At 32.6% G+C, this 23020-nt stretch overlaps 2 protein-coding genes and 1 long non-coding RNA gene across 3 annotated transcripts in view; 1 reads left to right on the top strand and 2 right to left on the bottom strand.

Annotated features, from left to right (window-relative positions):
• The window catches only part of LOC145330886 (uncharacterized), a 31294-nt gene extending 9204 nt beyond the window's left edge, over positions 1-22090 (top strand). The window contains exons 8-14 of the mRNA XM_080175556.1: positions 576-636; positions 16822-16940; positions 18384-18488; positions 19461-19527; positions 19901-20004; positions 20472-20655; positions 21825-22090. Coding sequence (XP_080031682.1) covers positions 576-636; positions 16822-16940; positions 18384-18488; positions 19461-19527; positions 19901-20004; positions 20472-20655; positions 21825-21968 — 784 coding nt within the window. The 3' untranslated portion in view covers positions 21969-22090. The remainder of the gene's footprint in view (positions 1-575; positions 637-16821; positions 16941-18383; positions 18489-19460; positions 19528-19900; positions 20005-20471; positions 20656-21824) is intronic.
• On the bottom strand, positions 6344-8323 carry LOC145330332 (uncharacterized). Its single transcript, XM_080174966.1, has 4 exons — positions 8237-8323; positions 7763-7899; positions 6994-7083; positions 6344-6462 (listed from the first exon to the last, which is right to left on the bottom strand). The coding sequence occupies exons 2-4, from the start codon at positions 7872-7874 to the stop codon at positions 6344-6346; spliced, it is 321 nt and encodes a 106-aa protein (XP_080031092.1). The 5' UTR covers positions 7875-7899; positions 8237-8323.
• LOC145330020 (uncharacterized) lies at positions 8644-10891 on the bottom strand. The gene is made up of 3 exons (XR_013883210.1): positions 10761-10891; positions 10219-10301; positions 8644-8841 (listed from the first exon to the last, which is right to left on the bottom strand). It is a non-coding gene; the product is annotated as an uncharacterized LOC145330020 (long non-coding RNA).
• Positions 22091-23020: the final 930 nt, after the last annotated feature.

Below are 23020 nucleotides of genomic sequence, written 5' to 3'. Positions count from 1 at the left end.
ATTGCGATATCTTTCAGTACAGACAAAGACATCCTGTTACTTTTATACAAGGATAATTTAGTAGACCAATTAGAAAATATACATTTATTTCAATAACTATTTCATCATATTACAACTTTATAAACACTCACAAAACAAGGATGACAACATATATGACTACCAAGTAAAAGATTGAAAAATTGTGGGGCCATTTAAGAATAGCTTTTTAAGGTTCTTTATGAAAAGGGATAATTTTGGCTGGTATAGTCAGCAAATAGCTGAATATGACAATTTACACAAATGTAAAAAAGCACTAAAATACTGCTTCTTAAAGTTGACAAAAATTTACAATTTGTTTTCCAGTATGGCTTTGAAACCGATTAATATCCGTTGGATTAAAACCGGGTCTCAGCCATACTGAAAAATCATGTATAACATCATATTACAATTTTTTTTCTTTTCTGTTTAAATCCAAATAAAAAAATGGGTTATCGTATTCCCCCTCCTTAAGTGCCCGTAGAGGCCTCTAGGGGCGTAGCCGCTAGTAAATCAAATTGTACAGAATTGGACCCTAAATTATCCTGTTATCATTATAGGTATTCAGCTGGTGAATTTTCAAATACTGATCATGAAAATTTTGATAATCTTTATAATCAGGTCAGTCTTGCTTGTAGTATCGAAGCTACTCTATAATTTAATTTGTCTGTCAGTCAGTAACGTTATAGGGGAAATGTGATTTTCTCGGCTGCCATTAAAGATAAGCAGCTGTTTTTAAAAGCGAAGCTTTTCTATAATTAGGGTCGGTCCGTCCGTCCGTCCGTAACGGATAGCTTTTTTAGTTAATTTAGGCATGTTAGAATTTCAAATTTTGCATGGTGATTCCTTTAGCAGTTAGGTACGATTTAGAAAGCGTAGCAACTCTATAATCATTACCAAAATGTCCGTACGTCCATTTTAAACATGTTGATTTTTTTACTTTTTTAACATCAAATTTTTATGTAATCTAATTATCCGATTGATCTGATTTTTGGTATATTGATTTCTGGGACAACAAAGTATAATGTAATAAGCGAAGCAACTTTATCATCAAGTCCTAAAAATGTAAGTATGTCCATAAACATTATCCTGTATCAAGCAGTTTTTTAACAAATTTACTCACAATTTTGCTTTGACTCTTATACATTTATATTATGATTATTCAGTTCTGAAACTATACAAGTGTTAACGTCCGTTTGTCCTACCGTTTCAGTGCTTCGCTTTTATGGATGTTGTCATCCTTGTTTTAGTTAAGATTTCTATGAAATATGCGTCTCAAATCTATACATTCTTTTGTCCGTCTGTCTTTCGCCCATGCTTCAAAGGACATAAACCTTATTTTTTAAAGGTTTCGTGATTTTCCTTGACTTTATGAATATTGTGCTCTATAACTGATTTTGTCCGTTTATGATTTATTGTGCTTTGCTTCTTATGGATTTTGTAATCTTTGTTATAATACTTATGCTCCTAGCATAGGGTCTTTGAATTAAGGTGAGGGGTTGTGGGGTTAAAAATTATCTAAATACTTAGATTTATAAATAAAATAACTTAGACCTATCCAAAGACCTTTCTACAAATGGAGAGCTCAATCGATTAAGTTGATGGCGAGATCATAATTTATTTTCCATTAATATCTCGCTAACCCCAGAACCGATTGAGTTTTTCTTTTTTTTGGGTAACCCTCACAAAGGTCATTGAATGATTTAAGGCTATTCTACAGCCCATTACTAATACATAATACAATACACACAAATAACTATAATACAAAGTAGAACGATGTCTGCCTGTTTGTTTGTTTGTTTGTAGCGAAGGATCTCGCTAACCGCTGAACCGATTGGGTTCTCCTTAACAGGGTAGCTTATCATAAGTCCCGGGAAGGTTTATAACTATTTTTGGGGGAGGGTACCACCACCCTCTCAAGAGAAATCAGAAAGAAAAAAAATTGTAGCGCAGAGACTCCAACGCAACATAGATAGGTTCCATAGAGACTTCAACACAACATAGATATGTATCGTAGAGACTTGAACAAAAAAATATATATATATACAATATATAATGAAATAGAATACGACACATCAAATAATTAAGAGCGTAGCTACTGTATAGTCATCCATCTTAATAAGCAGTCCAATCAACATTTCTGTAGTACAGACGGTTAGCATAATCCTGAATAAAAAAAATATTTTTAGTAGCGGTTCTACTCTACAAGTGTCATGTCTATCTGGTTGTGTATCGGTCTGTAGTACTTGCTTTTAATTTAAATGTTCACAAATGGATGTGTTTGGATTTTCAGGGGATCGGCAGCCGCGCGACAGCCGCGTGTAAGCCTAAGCAAAATGAACCTTTTAAAATATTAAAAATCAGCTAGAAGTCTAAACCTGACTCAAATATGGCAATAGCAATCCTACTTTTTAACAAAATTTCACCATGATGAGCGGCTGCTGAGCCCTAACAAATTTTTTAATGTAGCCAGCTAAAAGCTCATTCAATGTTAAATTTGTGTATCTGTAGACTAAAGGTTCGAAACCTTGCAATAAAAGTAAGAAAAAAAGAAAGGCTTTTATGGCTGTTCTCTTCTTGGTTTAAATTCAATTCTTGGGATGGTTGGGGCTCCTCTATCCAAACCTTTTTTTTTTGAAAATAGACCCCATTAATTCTAGGGGTGCAGTAGCAATTTACAGATAAGACAAACAACTTATATCAAATTCCTATCACTATTGGACGTTCACATCCTTGTTACATTCTCTACCTGGACATCGGATATAAAATATGTGGATATTCTGTCAGGGGAAATTTTGTCGTCAATTTAGGTTGCTTATATTGACCTCATTTATTGATCAGTTCATCCATTGGGAGGGAAGGGGATATGGTATTTTTAGCCAGCTTCGAGCATTCTTTATCAATTATCAAAGTACATGAAAATCTGGTGCAACATCCACGAGATTATATATTGATTACCTGGACCCATGTTGGCCAAAATTCTCTGGAAAATACATCCAACAGCCAAATCTTTATCTTTCTCTAAATAAATTTCCAGTATGGCTTCAAAACTGATTAATATCCTCTGGACTAGAACCTGTTTTCAGCCATTTTTAAAGATCATCTATAGCATCGTATTACAGACAATTTAAAATAACTATTATCTGTTTTTAAACTGTAAATGTCAAAGCTAATCAATTTGTGAGAAGATTTTGCTGACCAATGAGCATCTACTTTATAACTTACTTGGTTCGTCGGTCTATGTGTAATTTTCTACGCTAATTACAACAAGAACACTTGCCTGAGCATAGCTGCGGAACTTTTTATGGTGCAACATCCAATACCAGGGCAGAACATTGTACATAAACCTAAATAGATATGCGAAATTTACTTTGGTGGAAGGGGAATTGAAACAAATAGTTTTTCTAAAACTAGCAGCTGCGCTCTTGGCATCAAGGAGTTATATGTATTAGAATGAGTAAGCAAAGTAGTATAATAGCTTACACCCAAAATTAGATTATGAATTACTTAGCCTAAAACTTTGTAGGGGCCAAAAAGAAGCTTTCTTAAAATGAAGAACTTCAATCAGTTCTTAAGCTACAGACAAATAAATCTTACTACTCCCGTATCATCTAGATGCAGAAAGGGGCTAAAAAAATTGCTTGCAACCACCCTAAGACTTAAACCGGGGAACAAAATAGCCCTAAATCTTTATATAATACTAGCGGCTTCGCCCCTAGCCTTTAGGTGCTTTGCCGCAAGAGGTATACTTAAATCTTCTATTACCTACCCAGCCGAAAAAAATGCGAATGGATCCCAAATTTTCGCGAATAAATTGGGGGGGGGGTTGGGGGTGTCCCAACCCCCAAAAATAGCCTAAAACCACCACAGGACCAGTAGGTATATTCCCTAAAGAGTATAATCCGATCGGTTCAGTGGTTACCGAGATCTTAAGGGACTGACGGACAGACGGACGGACATACAGACGGACAGACATCATTCTACTTTGTATTATAGATTATATAATAAGATAAAGAAAGATGAGACAAATAAAAATTTTTATGATTTTTAGAATTAACATTATTTGTGCTCAGCTTTGTCAACAGGGAGAGAGGGGACACTGGACTTTTAATTACACTGGTACCCAAAGTTTCATAAGCATGATCTCTCATTCATGGTTCAAAACTTTGGTTTTTTTTATTGGTTTTTAATTGGTTTGTTCCATACAAGTAGTGTCTAAACTTTTTAAAAGCGAAGCTTTTCTATAATTAGGGTCGGTCCGTCCGTACGTCCGTACGTCCGTAACGGATAGCTTTTTTCGTTAATTTAGGCATGTTAGAATTGTCCTATCGATTTCAAATTTTGCATGGTGATTCCTTTAATAGTTAGGTACGATTTAGAAAGCGTAGCAACTCTATAATCATCACCAAAATGTCCGTACGTTCATTTTAAACATGTTGATTTTTTAACTTTTTTAACAACTAATTTTTTGTGATCTAATCATCCGATTGATCTGATTTTTGGTATATTGATTCCTGGGACAACAAAGCATAATGTAATAAGCGAAGCAACTCTATAATCAAGTCCTAAAAATGTAAGTATGTCCATAAACATTATCCTGAATCAAGCAGTTTTTCAACAAATTAACTTACAATTTTGCTTTGACTCTTATACATATATATTATGCTTATTCAGTTCTGACACTATACAAGTGTTAATGTCCGTTTGTCCTATCGTTTCAGTGCTTCGCTTTTATGGATGTTGTCTACCTTGTTAATCAACAATTTTATTCTTCAATAAATAGGGTAGTTGTGTTTATCATAATTACGAAAGATGAAAGAAAATCTTTTTCTGGGGGTTGTTAGGGGTTCATAATTCCAAAAAAAAAAACAATCTTCTTTCAATGTATTTTTGAAAACCTAATTAATCGAGGAATCTTTAAGAAGACAGACACCAAGCTATACTCTTACTTTAATAAAAGGACTACCGGCTACGACCCCTAGAGGCCTCTAGGGGAACTTTAGGATTGGGGAGTTGATTTCGATAACCTAACTTTTTATTTTCGATTTAAAAAGAAAACAAGTTTTGGGTTTGGGGCGATTTCTCTTGGGAGGGTGTTGCTACCCTCCCAAAAATAGTTATAATTGGACCTATGAGAAGCTACTCTGTTCAGCGGTTAGCGAAATCCTTTGGTAAAAACAAATAGATAGACAGACAGAGATCCTGTTACTTTAATAAAAGGATGTATTCTGTTACCTTGAATTGATTGTAAACATTTGAGCCAATAGGTTTCCATAATTTTTTCTCAATTCCTATTAATAATTTTAAAAGTTATATTGCATAACATAAGGTGATCAACAAGTTTTAAGTAGCGAAGCTATTCTATAATTCGAAATGTCCGTCCGTCTGTCCGTCTGAGACAAAGTGGGGTAAAGTGATTTTTTCGGCTCCTATAAAAGATAGACAGCTGACATTTTTAGTGAAGATTCTTATATCATATGCCCATCTAATCTATACACTTTTTGTCCATCTGTCTGTTATTTGGGGTGTTAATTAGATTCCTAGATTTTCATGTTTTTTGTGATTTTCTCAACTCCTTTTTAAGATAATGGGCTGAAATTTTCAGGGATTGCTTAAATTTACATTCTACATATTTTCCTTAAGTTTAAATACGATTTTTTTTTATTAATTGGGGTGCTATATCGATTCCTAGATTTTCACGTTTTCTATGGTTTTCTCGATTCCTATTCAAGATTTGCGGTTAAAATTATCAGGGATTGAATATGCTCATATTCTTTATATTTTTATCAAGTTTCATTAAGATTTGTCTATTAATTGCGGTGTTAGATCGATTCCTAGATTTGTAAATTTTCGTGATTTTTAAGGTTGCGTTATTTTTAAGGTTTCCTGATTTCCATATTTTATCAATATTGATGTTTATTGTATGACACTGCTTTGAAGTAGTTTTTCCCGATATCCATTCATAATTTTTGAGCTTCGTTACATATTGATGTTTTCATCCTTGTTTCATTTGTTTTATTTTTATATTTACAGTGTTTCATGTTTTAGATTTAAGAAACCATCAGTTGGTTTAAAAACTAAAAGACATGATATATTCATTTATCCACCTAATCTATGATTTCTTTAGACATTCATATATCTTATAAGTATACATAATTTATTATTTCTATTCTTAGAAATTTAGATTACCATTATCTAACTAGCTATCAATTTATCGAGCTAGAATCAATTTGATTATATTTGTATCTTTTTACTTTATCTATCTATCTTTAAATTTCTGTTATAAAATTGGCTATCCAATTATCTAGCTATATAGATACCTATCTAACTATCCAGCTCTATATACCTTGTCACTAAGCATGAGATAGCTGAGGGTTTTCAAAGAGAATAGAAAGCAGGTCACAAATCCAAACAACACCATTTTAGAATTCTCTTGGAGGGAGGAACCTAAAATAAAGGGAATAGTAGCCTATGCAATAATCCGCAAGTAGTAAGCAAGCTTCTAGTCAAATGCACTTGTTAGGTCAAACTGTTTATAAGTATGCTTTTAATCATACTATGCGTTTGCTCAACATTAAGAACAGTTAGACTTAATAAGCACAGTTGACTGGAAGATTGTTCACAATTTTACGGACTATTGTTCCTTTATATTTTTCTGAAATTAATATTCATATTTTAAAGGGAACATACAAAATAGAGGTATTTTTAAAACTGAACACAAAAAAAGAATTATTTCAAAGAAAACTGTAACATTTAAAATTTTAGCAAATTTATTTTTCTTTATGGTATTTATAATACTTAATACAACAGATAATTAAAATAGTGTGTTGTTATAATAGGTTTCAATTTGATGCTTAGTTGGAACTGACCCGCTGCTGCCACTGTTCAATAGCTAGGAAAGATTAAATTTAATTAGTTGAGGTTTATTTAGTTAGGTAAAGTTAGTCCTAGCCCAAATTGAAGTATATTTAACATCACCTTTTGCAGGTTTAGATAAGTAGTGGGGTGATATCCTGTTGCTTGATCCACATGTCACGTTCATCCAGCTCTTGTCAGTCAGTAGGTTTCCTCAAATATAATAATGGTTATTTCTCACACTGTATTATAAATAGCTTTCTGCAGATATAAGATGTACAATTGTAAGATTTAAACGAGTAATTTTAGCCTTAAGATGCTGAAGACATGGCTCAAAAAACTGGTTCTAATCTTATGATTGTAAATTTTTATATTTGTAGAAAACTGAATATATTATGATGCTAGACATATTTTTTCAGTATGGCTGACAATTGGTTCTAATCCACAAGATATTAATTGGGTTCAAAGTGATACAGAAAATATCAAAATTAATAGTGTCAGAAAGCCATCATAATATGGCATGTAACGTATTATCTTGCACTTTAACAATATTACATAAAGGTTAACACAAAAATTTTATTATGATTCTACTGCTTTGGCATTTGAATACTCCAGATTATATCCCTCTTAATAATTGCCATTTTAAAAATCATTTGAAAACCTAAGAGCAATATCAAGGGTAAAATTTTTATATTATTCTTAAAATTAACCCTAAACTATTATTTTATTTAAGCAAATAAAGATATTTACAACATTGTGATGAAAGCCCTATGATGATGTATCAGTTATTCTATAAGTAAACATAGAAATACCTTACTCTTTCCCTTTTTGAACAAGTTAATAATTTGGTCTTTAAATAAGTGTTTTCAAACAGTTTCATAATAATATATACCTGCAATGTAAAGTATCAATGTCAGGAAAAGAATAACATTGATAACAGCTGGTGCTGTACAGTTAAAGTCAAATCCAAGGGTTTCAAATTCAACAAACTCATCATACAGCATATAAGTGGCTCCAAAGTAGTAAATCCTATTTAGAAATATCAATTTATACAAGAAGAATATCTATTCAACTTTCCTAAATTTTATGTTAAAATACTTGTGGCTCTATATAAGGGGGGAAGAAGGTATAAATATAGCCTAAAACCAAAAAGGACCTATTTAAAGCTCCCCTGAAAGGTAGAAATCAATATTTTCTATGGTCTTAAAGATTTTAACAAACAGACAAATAACATTACTATGTTTTATATTAGGGTTTTGCCCATACCATCAAAGAATTCTATCTAGGTACAACTGGTCAGGGAGCAAAGAGCTGAGAAATAACTTAAAACCATCTACTTTACTCAAAATGAAAAAAATGAAATTACCTGCCATTGCAGAGTGATTGACAAGACAAATTAGTGACCACTGAGATAGCTACAGCTGCTAGAAATATGCTGGGCACCAGATACTTTCTAATTATATGATAATTAAATCAATTTAAAATAGTATATTTAGGAAGCATATATGCGCATAATCATAGAATAAATGTGCACATTTATATAAAAATAATGTATGAAATGTATGATTTGCAATTTTATATTTTTAGAAAACTGGATATAATATGATGCTAGATATAATTTTTTGTATGGCTAAGAACTGGTTCTTAACCAGCAGATATTAATCGGTTTCTGAGCGATACGGGAAAATGTATTAAAGCCTACAAAAACCAATAGATGTTACTTAAATTATTTAAATAAAACATATTGAAATTATTACAAACACAATAGACAAATGCTATAATGGGTTAGAAAAGTGCCATATATTAAAAGATTTTTGTATGATTGAAACAACCTATCCTTAAAAATAAATTTTGCCTGATTTCTTCTTGATCATAGCTGAGAAAAATCATAGGTTTCCATCTGAGCATCAGCCTGACAGCCATCAGAGCTAACATTGTCAGCAACAGACAACAGAACAGCAAAAGATCAGCCTAAATTTTAACATTCTTGCAGGTATGCCCCCTAGAAGCCTCTAGGGGCACCTAATGTGGGAGCGAGAAAAGTCAATCATGCCTTTAAAATTTGAGTTTAAAAAGAAGAAATATCGAATCTTTGGATGGAGTCATCTTTTATTGGGAGGGTGAAGATACACTCCCCAAAATAGTTTTAATACTTCACTGGACCTAAAAGAAGCTTAACTGTAAAGGAGAACCATCTAAGTAAAGTGGTTGGTGAGATCCTTTGCTACAGACAAAAAAGAGCTTACTACTTTATATTATAGGTTGGTTGAGAATATAACTAACCCTTACAGATCGGGCCCCTATTCCCACCTTAATAGATCAGGTGGGGGGCTCCAAGAGCCCCCCCACCTCTATCTCGGCTCCTGGTACAGATAAAGACGTAAAATTTTTTTTTGGTGGTTTATGTGTATTTTTAGAGAAAATTACTTTTTCTAGTCATAGCGGTCAGACCGCTCCTTAGCCGCTTTTTAGCGGCCAGCCGCTAAATTTTAAAACAGCTGTAGAGCGGCTAATTTTGCAGCTAGGATGACCAAATTTTAGGACGAACTTTTATTTTTCATAACAAAAAATTACTTTTTCTGATCATCGCCGAAAATAGGCAAATAACGGAAACCGCAATTTTCGGCGGTTACGGCGGTAAAACGGCGGTTGGCGGCGCAAATTAATATTTTTATCTGTTTATTATTGCTCAAGGATTTTCCAAAAAAATTTATAGGTCTCTAGCTGTAATAGAAGCCACGATATTCATGATATATGTCTGTAGTAAAAGCCGGACAAAAATCGGTCATAAAGTCGGTCAGGGAGCGGTCAAATGGTCATGACACCACTTTTCTCAGAAGGTCATTGTCAGAAGGTCATAATGTAGAAATTAAGATTTATTTAGAATTTTTTCTAATTTTTTTTGCTACCCAACCGACTTTGACCAGACACCACGACCAACACAGACCAGATATCCTAATAAAATCAACTCTTGCCGACGTATAATTACTAAAGTTAAAAAGTCATGAAGTTACAGCTCTCCATCTTACCTACAAAAAAAATGAGATTGAAAAAACCCGATCTGTAAGGGTGTCAATGAATTGTTTTTATAAATTTGTAAGCCTTTTCTGCTAAAAGAGTAACTATTTAGCGGCATTCTACGCTAATACTGAAATAAAAAGACAAAATAGGAAAAGTTGCTTAATTTCTACTACCCCAAGTTCAAGAAAACCAAAAGAATGAATTTTAGATCCATAGTCCCAACTCTATATCCTTGAGTTATGGAGCCAATATTATCTATTTTGTGGTCGTTAAATAGGTTATTGTCCCCCATAATATAAAAATACTCTATAATTATATTTCTATTACCTGGGTAAATCCAATACAGATGTGAAGTGGCTTAAATATCCGAGGAAAATCCGGGTAAACAAGGAACAGGGTGGGCCATACGACTAAACAAAAAAAAGAATAGAATTGTTATTTGAGATCACAAAAACAGCTAAATAGTCAATGTTTTATGTCTATTTCTTAAGAAAAATTCTTGTTTTTATAATGATTTTTTAGATCAATAGTATTTTTTTCTGCATTGTCTTATATGTGCAAATCTTCCTTAGTTAACTGAGATGGATTCTTTAGGTTCACTGATCCGCTCTTGTAGCCAGATCACCCAATTTTTGTTTTGTAAAAAATCCTCCAAAATTAGATAAGAAATCTACAAAAAATAGATAAAATCTTTAAAATAAAATGTTTATAAACATTCTATGAATTTAGAGTACTTATGTTTAAATTCATACAAAATAAAATTTGTTTATCTGGCTCCCATAGCCGATTCAGTTATGCTTGATTTTTTAAGAATCCACCTTTGTTTTTTTTAAAATAATCTTTTAGCCACTAGATAAAACAAAGTATACCTGATAAAATACCTCCAGTGTAAAGCTGCATTGAGATCAGGGCCAGCAAATGGTTTATGATGGTCATTCTATTTTTTAAGTACATACATTTAACTTTTCCCTTTAAAATGAAACAACATTTTTATATTTTTATTTATTCTTAAATTAAGTTTTATGCTTTAACAAAAATCAGAAAGATATTAATAACATACATTGTTAGATGATTTTTTCAATATATTTTAGAAGATTTTACTTACAAAGTGAGGAGTAGGTTGCGCTAAAAATCCGTAAAGGTGTGAGTTTTAAGGCTTAAAAATAGTAGTAGAACGGAAACATTCACTAAATATGTGTATTTCTTATTGAAAAGAACTATAGACAAAAAAAATTTTTCAAGTTAACATAAACTTTTTATCGTTCTACTACTGTTTTTAACTTAAAACTCACAACCTTCACAGATTTTTAGCGCAACCTACTCCTCGCTTATTTAATGACTAAAAATGTAACCTTTTCTGTATATTTTATAAAAAAAAAACAATCAAATAATAAAAATTAAAAATCGCAAAAAATTTTAAAAATCTTTCTATTTAACACCAAACCAAAACTACATGGTTGAAATAACAGGAAGAGCATGTTAAGAATTTTTTCTCCTAATTTTATATATTAAGTGGAGCTTTCCCTAGAAGTGCCTAGCGAGCAAAGCCTTGCGGGAGGCGCCAATTCTATGGGGGGGGGGGGCTAAAAATCATAGGTCTATACCTATAGTGATCATGATTAATTAATTGCGAATATAATTATTTAATTAATTGGGGGGGAGGGGGGGGGGTGTTCAATGCTCGACAAGCTACTTTGAGGGAAACTGCCTGTTAAGTTGTATGTAAATTTCCTTGATGAGGGTTCACTAAGTTGATAGCTTTGGAACAGAAAGTGGGGAATGTTACCAAACAAAAATCCTAAATAATATTTGGATTGGTCAATACATTTTTGAATATCTAATTTTTTAATTTGTCGCTGTAATATAATTTGATTTTTTAAACAGCTTTTAAAGATAGATGTTTTAAATTAATTAATAAGTTCTCTTTTTATAACCAACTTTTTGTAGCGATTTCTCCTGGGACGATGGTGGCAACCATCCCCGAAATAGTTATAAACCTTCCTAGGGCCTATGAGAAGCTACATTGTAAAGAAAAGCAATATCGGCTCAGCGGTTATCGAGATCCCACGGTACAAACAGACACACACAGTTCCTTTATTTTAATTAAGAATAAGCATCTACTTAATAAATCATTTATTCCGTCTGTTGGTTTAAGATTAAACTCTTGTTAAATAAGATATTAATGTTCGATACTTATGGATCTTACAATCAAATTTATATAACCCTATTATAGAAATTATTGTCTATAGCTTAAGATTTCGAATTAGTTCTACTTCACATAGGTCGAGGGATTGTTAATGGCTATTTGAATTTTTTCATTTAAGTCTTGAGGTTTTTAGGACAATTTAAGTCTTGTGGTTTTTAGGACAATTTAAGTCTTGGGGTTTTTAGGACAATTTAAGTCTTGTGGTTTTTAGGACAATTTAAGTCTTGGGGTTTTTAGGACAATTTAAGTCTTGTGGTTTTTAGGACAATTTAAGTCTTGGGGTTTTTAGGACAATTTAAGTCTTGGGGTTTTTAGGACAATTTAAGTCTTGAGGTTTTTAGGACAATTTAAGTCTTGGGGTTTTTAGGACAATTTAAGTCTTGGGGTTTTTAGGACAATTTAAGTCTTGGGGTTTTTAGGACAATTTAAGTCTTGGGGTTTTTAGGACAATTTAAGTCTTGGGGTTTTTAGGACAATTTAAGTCTTGGGGTTTTTAGGACAATTTAAGTCTTGGGGTTTTTAGGACAATTTAAGTCTTGGGGTTTTTAGGACAATTTAAGTCTTGGGGTTTTTAGGACAATTTAAGTCTTGAGGTTTTAAGGACAATTTAAGTCTTGGGGTTTTTAGAACAATTTTTATGCCTTCCCTACCTCTTCGAATACAGACCTTCGCAATGTTAGGTACGCGTCATAGACCCCAAGAGCGGAGTAAAACCTTTGAAACCCCTCATTTTACTCCCTCGAAATAAAAAGCTTGGACGTCACTAGTCTTACCTAAGCTATTAGCAACGTGAGAATAAAGATGCTTGGTAACCGGCAGGGGGATGGCCATGGAGTACAGGGTGAAGAATATCAGCAGCACGTTTAAGGTGAAGAGGGTTGACGTGTTCCTCGCCTTTTCTATCAGGGCGCCTAGACAATGGATATATGATAAATGTGGATGTTATAACAGGGGGAAAATGGTCGTTAATTTTGGATGCCAACATGGACATCTCCTAATTTAGCCATCCACAAGTTTTTAAAGTACATTATGGGGTCTATCTCCAAGTTTAAAGTGTGAGCGATTGGTTTTTATGAACAACCTTTAAAAAGGTGATGAAAAATTATCCATTTTATAGATAAAATTATTTCCATAAAGTTTTTACACTGCTTAATTGAACCAAACAATGAAGCTTTTGATAAAAGTACCGACAGTTTCAAGCCAGCGCATACGAGAGCGTGTATACAAAACTTAGGGTAACAATAGTTATTTCTTTCATCGTATTATAAACGGCATTCCTCGGGGCTAAAAAACTAGTTTTAATCTTTTGATTGTACATTTTTACATTCGTAGAAAGCTGGATATAATACGATGCTAGACATAGTTTTTTTCGTATGGATAAGAACCGGTTCCTATCCACCGGATTCGAATGAATACGAGAAAATATTTTACAGTCCATTGTGACAGGGAGGGAGGGGACATTTGGCTGTTTATTACACTGGTACTCAAAGATTAATAACCAATTTGTCTTATTCGGGTGCTTAACAACTTTGGGGACTTTTATTAAATTAATGTTGATAGGTTAGTTCATTAAGTTGAGTGTCCAAACGTTTTAACCACGAATTGTAATCTACAGACGGAATAATTTTGTGTATCATCATTGGGGATGTACAAAAATTTATCGGCCATTGTCTTATCCCTTTAGATCCCTCCATCACTAGGAATTGCTTACCACATAACATTGTAGAGATCTAGCACTGACTGACTAACAATTATCTTATTTTGTTATGGATAATTTATATACCAATTAAATATGTTAACCAACAATACCTGTTAAAACAAGGATGACTACATGCATCAAAATTGAATGAAATATTGCATAAATAAAATTTTCTACCGGATATAAACCGGTTCTAAACTTCAGGGACCTAGAAATATATTTTACATAAAGTCAGGGTTTAAATCAAGGATTTTTTTAAGTGACTTTGAATTTAATGAGATTATATTCTTTTTTATATTAGATTTTGAAATCAATCAATAAACAAGAAAAGCATAGTTTTTAGATGTATTTTACTTGCAGTAAAAAAGCTTTTTTGTTTGTTCAATAATATTTCACTAACCACTGAACCGATTAATTTCTCCATTTTATGATAGATTTTTTATAATTTTAGACTTTTCATAAAAAAAAAACTTTTAAACTATTGTTTGGTTGATCTCTCTATTTTGTATGCTTAAATTAAAAAAAAGCTTTTCGATATTGACAAACTGACAATTTATGTTTATAAAAAAGTTTACTTTTGAAAATTAAGCCAAATAGGTTCAAATAAAACTACAAAGAATTGATGTTCAATAATTAAACATTTATCAATTATCAATTTCGCTTTCATGATATCTTAATTGATAAACCCTCTCCGGACCTATGATCTCTTAATGCAGACAGACAGACACAGAGACAGACACGCAGACAGACATACATACGGACCAACAGACAGACACACAGACAGACACACAGACAGATACATAGACAGACACACAGACAAACAAACAGACAGACATAAAGACATACACACAGACAAACAGACAGACACACTTACAGACACACAGATAGACACACATACAGACACACATACAGACACACAGACAGACACATAGACAGACACACAGACAGAAACACAGACAGACCCACAGATAGACACACATACAGACACACATACAGACACACAGACAGACACATAGACAGACACACAGACAGAAACACAGACAGACCCACAGACAGACCCACAGATAGACACACAGACAGACACACAGACAGACGCACATACAGACATACAGACATACACACCGGCATACAGACAGACAAACAGACAGACACACAGACAGACAAACAGACAGAAATGAAGACATACACACAAACAAACAGAAAGACACACAGACAGACAAACAGACAGACATAAAGACATACACACAGACAGACACAGAGAAATATAGACATCCTGTTACTTTTCTATAAGAATTAAACGCTTTTTATTTCACATTACAAAAACACTTTTTTTCAAAAGAAGATGTGAAGACGTAAATTGGTTATTAATTATTTGAACTATTTCTACAATGTGTAAGAAATATATGTTTTTTGAAAATGGGGTGCCTGGACCCTCCCACCATTTGAATTCCCAAGAAAATAGCCTAAAACCTTGCTATGGCAGACATTCGGACAGACATATAGCCATCGTTTTACTTTAGAAATATTTTAGGGCTACAAAGTAGTAGGAGGGTTGGAACACTGTTTTAATTGGTAAAAAATATTAGAATTTAATTAAGCATATGATAATTGTTAAATTAACCATTTTGAATTTAATAAGTTTTGTCAATTAATTTATTGTAATTTATGTTTCTTAAGATTATCATTTTTTAATATTTTTTCTAGCGGCTACGCCCCTGGAGCCCTCTAGGGACACATAAAATTGTTTCTTTTCAATCTATTTCAAAATCAGCTAATTACCGAAATTATTTTTTCGCCGATAGATGGTTTTAGTTATGTTTTTAGCGAGATCATTCTTTACAGACAGACAGACAGAAATCGTTCTACTTTGTATTATAGATAATGGGGTTTAGAAGGGAATCCGTTTGATTAGTAAAAAGAGTTTTTTTCTCCTTTAAAAAAACTTTAAAATGACATTGTAAGAAGTTCTTTTCCCCGAAAATATAACTTTTTTTTCAGTTGAGCGGTTACTGAGATTTTTAGCTTCTATAAAACTAAGGACGAAAGGGAAATTGTTTTTAAAAAATATATATATTCTACTTTAGGTACTTTTATTAAAATTTGATTGGTTGGTTCAAACTGTCAGGATCTAACATTTTCAACTAATAATTTCAATCTACAAAAGGGGGAATTTTGTTTTTCATCACTGTGGATGTCCGTCAATTGTCTTTTCCCTTAAGATCCTTGAGTTTGAAGGTTATGGATAGATAGAAATATTCTGTTTTTAGTCAGGGTAAAAACTTCATTGTATTTCAATTTACTTTACTTTTTTCATCAAAAATATGAATTGATAATTATTGTTGCACTATTTTATTACAGAATTTTTCCTGTGAGTAACGAAGCTAATGTGAAACTCAATATGTCTGTCTGTCTGTCAGTCAGTCAGTCAGTAACGCTAGGGGGGTTGTGTGATTTTCTTGGTTGGTATTCTAGATAGATGGCTATTTTTTTGTAATGTTTCTAATATACTAATGAACATCCAGTTTATAATTTACTTTGTCCCAGTCATGCTACAAATTACAAGTATTAAAAATTCTAAAAATACACGAAAAAGGTTTCGTGGTTATTTTCTCCAATATATTTCTATTCCTGATCTTAACAAATTATTATTTGATCTTTAAAGCTCTATTTTCGTATTCACATCAATTATTTTTGTGCTTCGCTACTTCGCTTAAAAGTGGAGCTTTTCTATAAGTAGGGTCGATCCGTACGTCCATAACGGTTAGCTTTTTTCGTTAATTTAGACATGTTAGGATTGTCCTATCGATTTAAAATAATGCATCATGATAATCCTTAAGTAGTTATGTACAATTTAGAAAGCATAGCAACTCTATAATTTTGTAGCAGTTTTGCAACAAGTTTACTTACAATTTTGTTTCAACTTACATTAAGATTATTCAGTTATGACATTCTAGAAGTGTTAATGTTCGTTTGTCTTACTGTTTCAGAGCTTCGTTTTTATGGATAATCTCATCCTTTTTTTTAGTGTATAACCCGGTGCCTGGAAGTAATAGACGAATCTGCCTCCGAAATTTTAGCCTCTGAAGATTTTGAACATGTCTATACAGATATACTTCATATGGTTCTGTCACGTGACACTCTCAGGTTGGTTATCTATCTATCTATTTATTTATCTATTTATCTATCTATCTATAAATATAAAGATTTTGAACATGTCTATACAGATATACTTCATATGGTTCTGTCACGTGACACTCTCAGGTTGGTTATCTATCTATCTATTTATATGTCTATTTATCTATCTATCTATAAATACGAAGATTTTGAACATGTTTATACTGAAGTACTTCACATGGTTCTGTCACGTGACACTCTCAGGTTGGTTATCTATCTATCTATTTATATGTCTATCTATCTACCTATCTATAAATATAAAGATTTTAAACATGTTTATACTGAAGTACTTCATATGGTTCTGTCACGTGACACTCTCAGGTTGGTTATCTATCTATCTATTTATCTGTCTATTTATCTATCTATCTACATTTCTGAAGATTTTGAACATGTTTATACTGAAGTACTTCATATGGTTCTGTCACGTGACACTCTCAGGTTGGTTATCTATCTATCTATTTATATGTCTATTTATCTATCTATCTATAAATCTGAAGATTTTGAACATGTCTATACTGAAGTACTTCAAATGGTTCTGTCACGTGACACTCTCAGGTTGGTTATCTATCTATCTATTTATATGTCTATTTATCTATCTATCTATAAATCTGAAGATTTTGAACATGTCTATACAGAGGTACTTCAAATGGTTCTGTCACGTGACACTCTCAGGTTGGTTATCTATCTATCTATTTATATGTCTATTTATCTATCTATCTATAAATATGAAGATTTTGAACATGTCTATACTGAAGTACTTCATATGGTTCTGTCACGTGACACTCTCAGGTTGGTATCTATCTATTTATTTACCTGTCTACCTATCTATCTACCTATAAATATGAAGATTTTGAACATGTTTATACTAAAGTACTTCACATGGTTCTGTCACGTGTCACTCTCAGGTAGGTTATCTATCTATCTATTTATATGTCTATTTATCTATCTATCTATAAATATGAAGATTTTGAACATGTTTATACTGAAGTACTTCACATAGTTCTGTTACGTGACACTCTCAGGTTGGTTATCTATCCATCTATCTATCTATATATCTATCTATATGTCTATCTATCTTCGTATATATCTGTGTATCTCTCAATTATATGTAGGATGTTTACGTGACTGTCTGCACCAAAGGATCTTGCTAACCACTAAACCAATATCGTTTTCCTTTGCCGTGTAGCTTCTTTTAGGTTCTGGAAAGGTTTGTAGCTATTTTGAGGAAGGGTACCAGAAACCTACAAAGAAAAGACACCCCTAGTAAAAATCTCCCACATGAAAAAAAATATATTTTTAAATTTAAAGGGTGGTGGGGGGGGGGGGGGGATTAATTCCCCCCACCTAAAGTAGCTGTCAATCTTTTTTTCTATTTGGCTATATTTATATACTAAAAAAGTTTTTATTTTAAAGAATTCGAAGTGAACTAGAAGTGATTGACGCCTTAAAACGCTGGTTTTCTGTTCATAAACGAAGAAATAGAAAAGCTAAACTTGGTGATTTAGTCTATCATATAAGGTAAGCTTTGCCTCTTAAGACCTCTAAAATGGCTTTGAACATTAAGGGCTAATTTAAAGGTTTCCTAAAAGCAAAGATAAATCAAGAAATATAGAAAATCAAGGAAAATGTTGACTAAAGGAATATTTATTTATAGGCAACTTGATTTTTTTTATGGCGAATATTTGCTGTAATTAACCAAAATGAATATTTATCTATGTTTAAAGTATGACGACCTTCATATTGTTAAAATTCTTGCAATCCTATATACTGGATTAATATGATATCTGTCTGTATGTAATTGTATGCATGTTTTACCGCTTTATCTAAATTTTTAGTGAAGTCTTACATTGCTGTAGGCAAAGTTTTAGGCTATTTGACGAGGAATAGGCTAAACAGACCCCAGTTCCTCGAGATAAAATCCCCCGAAATAGAAATAATTTTTCTTTTTTTATGAAAAATGGAGGGGGCACCAGTAATTCCCAGTCCCCAAAATAGTTTCTACAAAAAGGAACCAAGCTATATTCTTGGGTTATTCAAACTAGAGGTGTCCAAAATTATCCACCGATAATTTTAATCTAAATAAGGGGCAATATTGTTTATCATTCTTTGATTGATGCATTAATTATTCCTACCCTACATTATCTTAAGATCCCATAAAACACACTTCTTACCTCGATGAGGCTGGCTTCTCGTTCGATTTCAAGCGATCATTAATAGAATCCAGAGCATCGAACAGACAACTAACCGTTTGATTGCACAATTTTTGTCTTGAAGTCCTAATTATGCATAGTAATGAGCTGCGAATGTTTATGGGCCAAGATATCACCCCTACTTTCACTATTGGTGTCACGTGCCAGACATAGAAGCAGTATGTGCCTTTTTTTATGCCTCTAATATGAACCAGACTCACATTCGACACCTCTCCGACAGCAAGAAGCAGGCACGCTTGCATTGACGCTAGTGCCGCGGGTTAAATACACGTATATTCAGGTTTCTATGTTTGTCAGCTTCTGAATTTAAAGAACACGTTCAGGGAAAAGGTTTCCTTAATAAACAGGTTAGTCATCTTTTTTAATTTATTTCCAATATCAATTTTCGTGATTTCACATTAAGTGCATTTTGAGCATTAATACAACCCTCTTGTTGTTTTTACATTTTTGGAAATAAGGGGGTGGTTGGGTTTTTTCTCTATACCAAACACTTTCGAAGGGCTTTAGCCCTGCATGTTCTAACCCTACGGTGCTACCCATTACCCAATCTAACCTAACCTACAGTAATGAACGAACAATCTTAAAAAAACACCTACCCATCATTTAGAAATAAACAAGGAGGTTGGGGGGGGGGGGCTATAAGTACTCAAACAAGTGTTTTTGTTCATCATAAAATCAATCAATATATCTATCTTTCTTTCTATCTATCTATCTATCTAGGAGGAGGAAAGCCTGCTGTTTTGTCTAGTGCGTGAAGGCTCATGGCTACCACCCCAGTTACATTCCATCAGATCTACCCTTTCCACTCATAGAAATTATAAAAGGTAAATTGCAAGTAAAAAATCTACAGAAAAATCAACAACATTTACCGATTTCTTCCTTAAATTTTCGTTAATTGAATGTTTTTAGTCTATCTGTGTATAGGTAAAGTGCATAGGAAACATATATTATACCCATGTTTTAAATAATAAAAGCCCCTTGGTTCATTAAGTTAACGTTTTAACCACTAATTGTAATTTACAAAAGGGGAAATTTTGTGTATTCTCATTGTGGATGTACATCAAAATATCGGTCATTGTCTTATCCCTTTAAATTTCTGCTTTACGTGTCTAAGATCTTTGCTTTCTACTAATTGTTACTTATAGTTTTTTTGCCACTTTGTTTTAAGAGACCAAAAAGTAGTTTGTCATGTACATTTTTTATAAGGATAGGTTAACTAAGGGTTAAAAGGCAGACAAACTTACCTACTATTGCTTTATGATACAAAAAAATATTTTGATTTGATTTATAGACCTGACCGAAGTCCATTACTGACGTTGAAATCTCTGAGGAACCAAGTGAGGAACAGACATACGTCTGGGAATCAAGTAAAGAATAGACCCACCTCTACTCATGTGAAGAATAACAACCTCCAACCTCCAGCCAAAGCCACAAATACAAAGACTTTGTTTAAACCAAATAATCTTTTTACCCAGGCAAAAAATTCTTTAAAAACCTTATTGTCATAGGAATCACTAATTAAAGTTATAAACAAATTTACAATATAATTTAAATAAAAAAAATAGCTTTAAGATATCTTAAATTTAAGTAAAGACTAATTTCCTTAAAAAGATATATACCTAAAAATGTTTTACCTGAAATTAAATGCCATGTTCAACACTGAAATCTCTGAAAATCTCAATTAATTGAAAATAGAAAAGGGAAGGAACTTTTCTTTTTCCCTTCATCTATAGTAGGAGAAGGCAATGGAACGTCATAAAAATGAGTGTTTATCCATCTCTTTCTTTTCCAATTCGGCTCTCCTCTCATTTTCCTCATTTTTATGACGTCACATCACTAATTTTTGAAAAACTTTGTCCTGTTACATACCTGCGTTTATGCAATATAGCTAAATGAGGTGTGGGGCTTGGCACTTTGAGGAAACCGCCTACCATCATTTTTAGTAGCGAAGCTACTCTATAATTCGAAATGTCCGTTCGTCTGTCCGTCCGTCTGTCCGTCCGTCTGAGACAAAGTCGGGGAAACGTGATTTTCTTGGCTCCTATAAAAGATAGACAGCTGAAATTTTTAGTGAAGATTCTTATAACATCTTATAACATCTATACATTGTTTTGTCCATCCGTCTGTAATTTGGGGTGCTAGATCGATTCCTACATTTTCATGTTTTTCTGATTTTCTCAACTCCTTTTTAAGACAATGAGCTGAAATTTTCAGGGATTGCTTAAATTTACACTTTACATATTTTCCTTAAATTTTATTACGATTTTTATATTAATAGGGGTGCTAGATCGATTCCTAGATTTTTAGGTTTTCTATTGTTTTCTCAATTCCTATTCTGGATTTGCGGCTGAAATTTTCAGGGATTGAACATGCTCATATTCTACATATTTCCATCAAGTTTCATTAAGATTTGTTTATAAATTGTGGTGCTAGATCGATTCCTATATTTTTAATTTTTCGTGATTTAAAGGTTGCGTGATTTTGAAGTTTTCGTCATTTCCCTATTTCATCAAATATATAGGATGACACTGGTATATTGTAAATACATTCATAATATACATTCATAATTTCTGAGCTTCGCTACTTATGGATGCTGTCATCCTTGTTATATTTTCATTGTTTTTAAAGGATTTTTGTTCTGTAGGACAACACTACCAAAGTTGTAAAAACTCCACCGAAAAGAAAATCCGGCAGTGAAAAATCGCCCAAACATGCCGAGTGTTTTTATACGAAGAAATTTACAGTCGTTGAAAAAGTTTTCATCGGGCTTTCCTATATTTTTGATTAATTTATATCAGTATTTGGTATAAGGCCCATTGGGACCAACAAAATAGTAATAAATACTATAATTTTTCATTTTCCTATTCGTTGACTTACATTATAAATATATAGCTTTGTATAGTGCACTAGGAAAATGGGAAGGATGTTACAGTTTTTGGCTAACCTATTCTATTGACGTCATAGTAGAGAGAAAGAGAAAGTAAGGGGGAAAGAAACCCCCAAGAAAAGAAATGGGGTATAGGGTATTTCCTGGCTTCAATAGAATAGGTAGGCCAAAAGCAGTGACATTTATCTACATTTTGCTAGGGCACTAAACACAGCTACAATATATACTGATGTTTTTAAAGTGCCATTTGATCAATGCAAAGTTTAATTAATGTATTTTAGACTTTAAAAGAGCATTTGATATTTTTTGAAATTCTCTATTTTGTAATAATATATAATATATTTTATAGTTCCTTCTGTTTGTATATTAAAGTTGCATATTTTTAGGGTATATTCCCTTTCGTGGCAACGCTTTTTTCTTATTCTATTTCTTATTCTATTCTTCGTTTTTTTCACAACAGCTTTTCTCTAGCCCCTGCGGGGGGATCTAACCATGCGGGGCCAATTGCTTGGGGCAATCACAATCAACTACCCCCTCTCTTAACCTACTTTCCTTTAGTTACAGAACAAAAACAAGTTTTACGCCACAAAAATTACCTTTAAGCAATTTTAAATGGAGTTAATTGGATGAATCACGTCCCTTAAGTAAAAGCAAATTTAAGCACATATAGTTCTTTAATGATTATTTGTCATTATAAACTTAAATTTAATGGTTCTCTGTCAAAGATTAGGTATAATGGTGCTATTGCGATTTCCCTTTTACAAAAATCTCCAAAATAGCCAATAAGATAATCAAGATATAATAAAAATACCAAAAAAATATCCAACGAATGCCAATTTGTGTTATCTATACTTAAGTTGCTCTACTAACCATGTAAGTATAATTCAAATTCAAAATAAACCAAAGCCAAACCGGTAAAAGACCTTAACATGTAAAGTATTCTTATTTTGTAT

This window comes from Acartia tonsa, chromosome 10 (assembly GCF_053477335.1).
Source record: "Acartia tonsa isolate MP-2025a chromosome 10, ASM5347733v1, whole genome shotgun sequence".
NCBI lineage: Eukaryota > Metazoa > Arthropoda > Copepoda > Calanoida > Acartiidae > Acartia > Acartia tonsa.
This window is presented reverse-complemented; position numbering and strand designations above follow the sequence as displayed.

Excerpts from the sequence above, each read along its gene's own strand:
- LOC145330332 (XM_080174966.1), bottom strand. The coding sequence starts at position 7,874 with ATGCTGTATGATGAGTTTGTTGAATTTGAAACCCTTGGATTTGACTTT. Across the intron at positions 7,084-7,762 it reads ATTGATACTTTACATTGCAG|GAAACCTACTGACTGACAAG; the intron begins GTATATATTATT and ends ATTATATTTGAG. Across the intron at positions 6,463-6,993 it reads CTTATCTAAACCTGCAAAAG|GTTCCTCCCTCCAAGAGAAT; the intron begins GTGATGTTAAAT and ends CCTTTATTTTAG.